We start from the raw sequence: 3,339 nt of genomic DNA on the forward strand, positions 1-3,339 counted from the left end.
GTTCTAATGCTTGAATATGTATTTTTGCCCCAACTCCAATTTCATTATGCATTTTTAGCACCGTTTAATAATTACTGATATGGACAGTTATTTTTCATCCAGGCTGAAAGCATTTTAAAAATATTTCGTGAATGACTGTTGCGTTAAATTCTTATGTGAGTGGATTTTAAGAAATAGAGAAAGCATTTCATTTGTTTTAAAATATAGTTTTAAAATATAGTTTCAATATTAAATATTATGCCTTTATTTAGAGGATATTACAGCTAGATTCTTTCTCTTAGAATGAACAAAGAAGCTTTTATTCTGCTCATTTAAACTGTCACTGTATTTATTATTTTAAGGTTTGTTTTTTCTCTAGTTGGACCATTAGGTCCAAGTAACTGAAGTCCTGTAGCATTCCCTCCAACTCTTGGTTCTTCAGACACAATTGGGATTAGTTAGACTGGCCCAGCTTCAGGTTAAATAAGGCATTTGTGGAAAGCACTGTTTATTACCTGGAATTCACATTCTTCCAGAGTGACCAGGATGGCCAGCTTGACATTTAGCTGTCATGCATCTTTTCACATTTCTTCCCTGATCAACCAAAGGCTAAACCATATCTTCTCTCCTAATATTATTGTGGCCATTCATGATTTTGTTCAACAGGAAGAAAAATTCCTGGTTATGTAAGTGATAGTACAGTGAGCATTACCTAAGTAAAAACTGTATTAGATTGCTGAGAAAAAAATGACGACGCTATGTAAAAGATTGATCGCCACTGTAATGTATAACCATAGCACATATTTCCATAACAGTCCAAGTGATGATAAACAGCAGACCGCAGTGGCTAATTCACGGTAGCAGATGTGTTCCTGTTTCAAACAAGTGCGAGCACAGTAAAAATAATTTACATTTAATGAGCTTGTACTAAGTGCTAGACATTAGCCAAGTGCTTTACAAGCATTATCTAATTTAATTCTAATAACACATTTCCTAGGCAAGTATTATCATCATGCCCACTTTTTATCTGAGGAAACTGTAAATGGGAGAAAGCATGCACAGAGTTATAGGGTGTCGGAGCCAGGACCCAGACACAGTCCAGTCTGCCTCTGGAAGCCCTTTCCAAGGGATCCCCCCGTGTGTTTTCCAGTATGAAAGACCTGTGGGTCCATGGGGACTGCAACCCAGGCACTGACAAATGAGAGGCCACAGAATCTTTGGGTTTCACAGGGCAGCTTTACGACTTCTTTGGTTAACTCTGAGTGCCGAACTCCAAGTATCCTCCGGTTAATTGAAGCCTTGAGAGAACACATTTAGAATTGTCTATGCTGGATTTGAGGTCATACTTCAGAACTACTGAAACATAATATACCAATTATCGTTGTGCATAAAATGTTCATTATATCTAGGTCATTTTTTCTCTGTCTTACTTGAGACTCCTATGAAATGATTCTAACTCACACATATAATGGAGAGGAACTTTTTGATCCTTATTTAGGGGAAAGGAAAGAACAATTTCTGTTGTAATTAAACTTTTCCCTGTCTGGAGACATGGCAAGCAGTATCTCCTTTGTGCAGATGATTAGAAAATCTCTGGTTAAGATCTTTCACAGGAGATCTGGATAGATATCTCATTGGGATTTTGGTTTGCATTTCCCCGGTGATTAGTGATATGGGCCATCCTTTCAGATGTCTGCTGGCTATCTGACTGCCTTCTCGGAGAAGGTCTGTTCATGTCCTGTGCCCATTTTTTCATTGGATTTTTGTTTTTAATGTTAAGTTGTATAGGTTTTTAATATATTTTGGATATTAATTCCCACTTGGCTATATCATTGGTGAATCACTTTTCCCATTCAGTAGGTTGTCTTTTTGTTGTGTTGTTTTTCTTCACTGTGCAAAACTTGCTTAGTTGGTTACAATTCCAGTGTTTATTTTTACCTTTGTTGCCCTATCCTGAGGAGATACAATCAGGAAACATTGGTAAGACTGACGTCAAAGAGTTTACTGCCTATGGTTTCTTTTATAATACATGGCTTCAGATTTTACATCCAAGTCTNTGACATTCCCGATGACCCAATAGTTTTTTTTCCTTTCTTAAAATGTATATACATTTTTTGGCATCCCCTGTATATTATATACATATGTAGTATATATGCACATATATGTATATATAATATGTATATTTTGTATGTATATTTATACACATAGGAGCTCTAATATCAAAGAATATTGAAATGGTTTATTGGCCATTCTTCTTTCAACAATTTTCTTATCAGGGACTAAGAAACACATATACTATCTATATCTATACCTATATCTAGATACATTTTTGTGACAGGATCAGATTTTCTGTAGCTCCCTTTAAAGTCTACAATGTTATTTAGGATTGTAGATTTTGTTTGAGGACTGGCCCTTTTCTTGTCAGAATTATGCTTAGGATAGGCAAACCATTTTGGTTGATTCTGATTGTTTTTAATATGTTTCCTGAGTTAAAGGAAACATAGATTAAAAAGTTTGAGTAAAAGCACTTCTACTGAATACCAGCTTTCCTCAGCGAGTAAATGACCAAAGCTTTTCCTCCTGATTAGAGAACCCGTCTCAAGTAGGAAGAGGCTACGTGGCCATCACCATCCTGGACATCAATGACAACGCCCCCGAGTTTGCAATGGACTATGAGACCACCGTGTGTGAGAACGTCCAGCCCGGGCAGGTAAGAGGCTTTACAACACCGTGCCCCTCGTATGTGGCTGCTTTAAAAAGAACCGGCAGCAGCTGTCTGGGAAATTCTGCCAGCTTAAAGATAAAATATAATCAGCGTGTTTCAGCAAAACTTAACACTTTGATGTGTCGCATAAACTAATATTAAAGGAACTTTCAAATTCTGGTTTAATTGGGATGAAGAAAATTCCTCAAGAGGAAAGGTAAACATTGTAAAAACTCAGGCAAATGGTTAAGGGCTTAACCTCCTTGAAAGGAGAAAGCCAGCATATTAAGCCTGATGGGGCAGTTTTCCCACATTACACAGCAGGGCTTAAGTACCTTGAAGTTCTGAGAATTAAGTGTGGTTTAATCTCGGTGTGGTTTGCTCCGTGCCTCCATATTGCTCAGTGTCTTGTGATCTTTTCCTGGGATGGAATAATCGAGGGGCAAGCTTATTATTTCTGACGTTCACAAAAATTCAGACATGAATTTTGAGAAGGACGTGGCTTGTTGCTCAGAGCCCTTTTTAGATTGGGTCCATATCAGTGTATATCTCAGGAATACCCCAGTGTATACCCCAGCTCACTCAGGAAGAGGGCACTTCTTATAGGTGTACCATTGTTCTGTCCTGCCTCAGAAAACCTAGCAGAGCACACCAGT

At 37.7% G+C, this 3,339-nt stretch overlaps 1 protein-coding gene across 1 annotated transcript in view; it reads left to right on the forward strand.

Moving 5' to 3' along the window:
• Positions 1-3,339, forward strand: part of CDH7 (cadherin 7) — a 142,909-nt gene that overhangs the window by 110,623 nt on the left and 28,947 nt on the right. The window contains exon 9 of the mRNA XM_019625894.1: positions 2,568-2,795. Within this exon, the coding sequence (XP_019481439.1) occupies positions 2,568-2,795 (228 nt within the window). The remainder of the gene's footprint in view (positions 1-2,567; positions 2,796-3,339) is intronic.

Source organism: Hipposideros armiger, unplaced genomic scaffold, assembly GCF_001890085.2.
Source record: "Hipposideros armiger isolate ML-2016 unplaced genomic scaffold, ASM189008v1 scaffold_642, whole genome shotgun sequence".
NCBI classification, from domain to species: domain Eukaryota; kingdom Metazoa; phylum Chordata; class Mammalia; order Chiroptera; family Hipposideridae; genus Hipposideros; species Hipposideros armiger.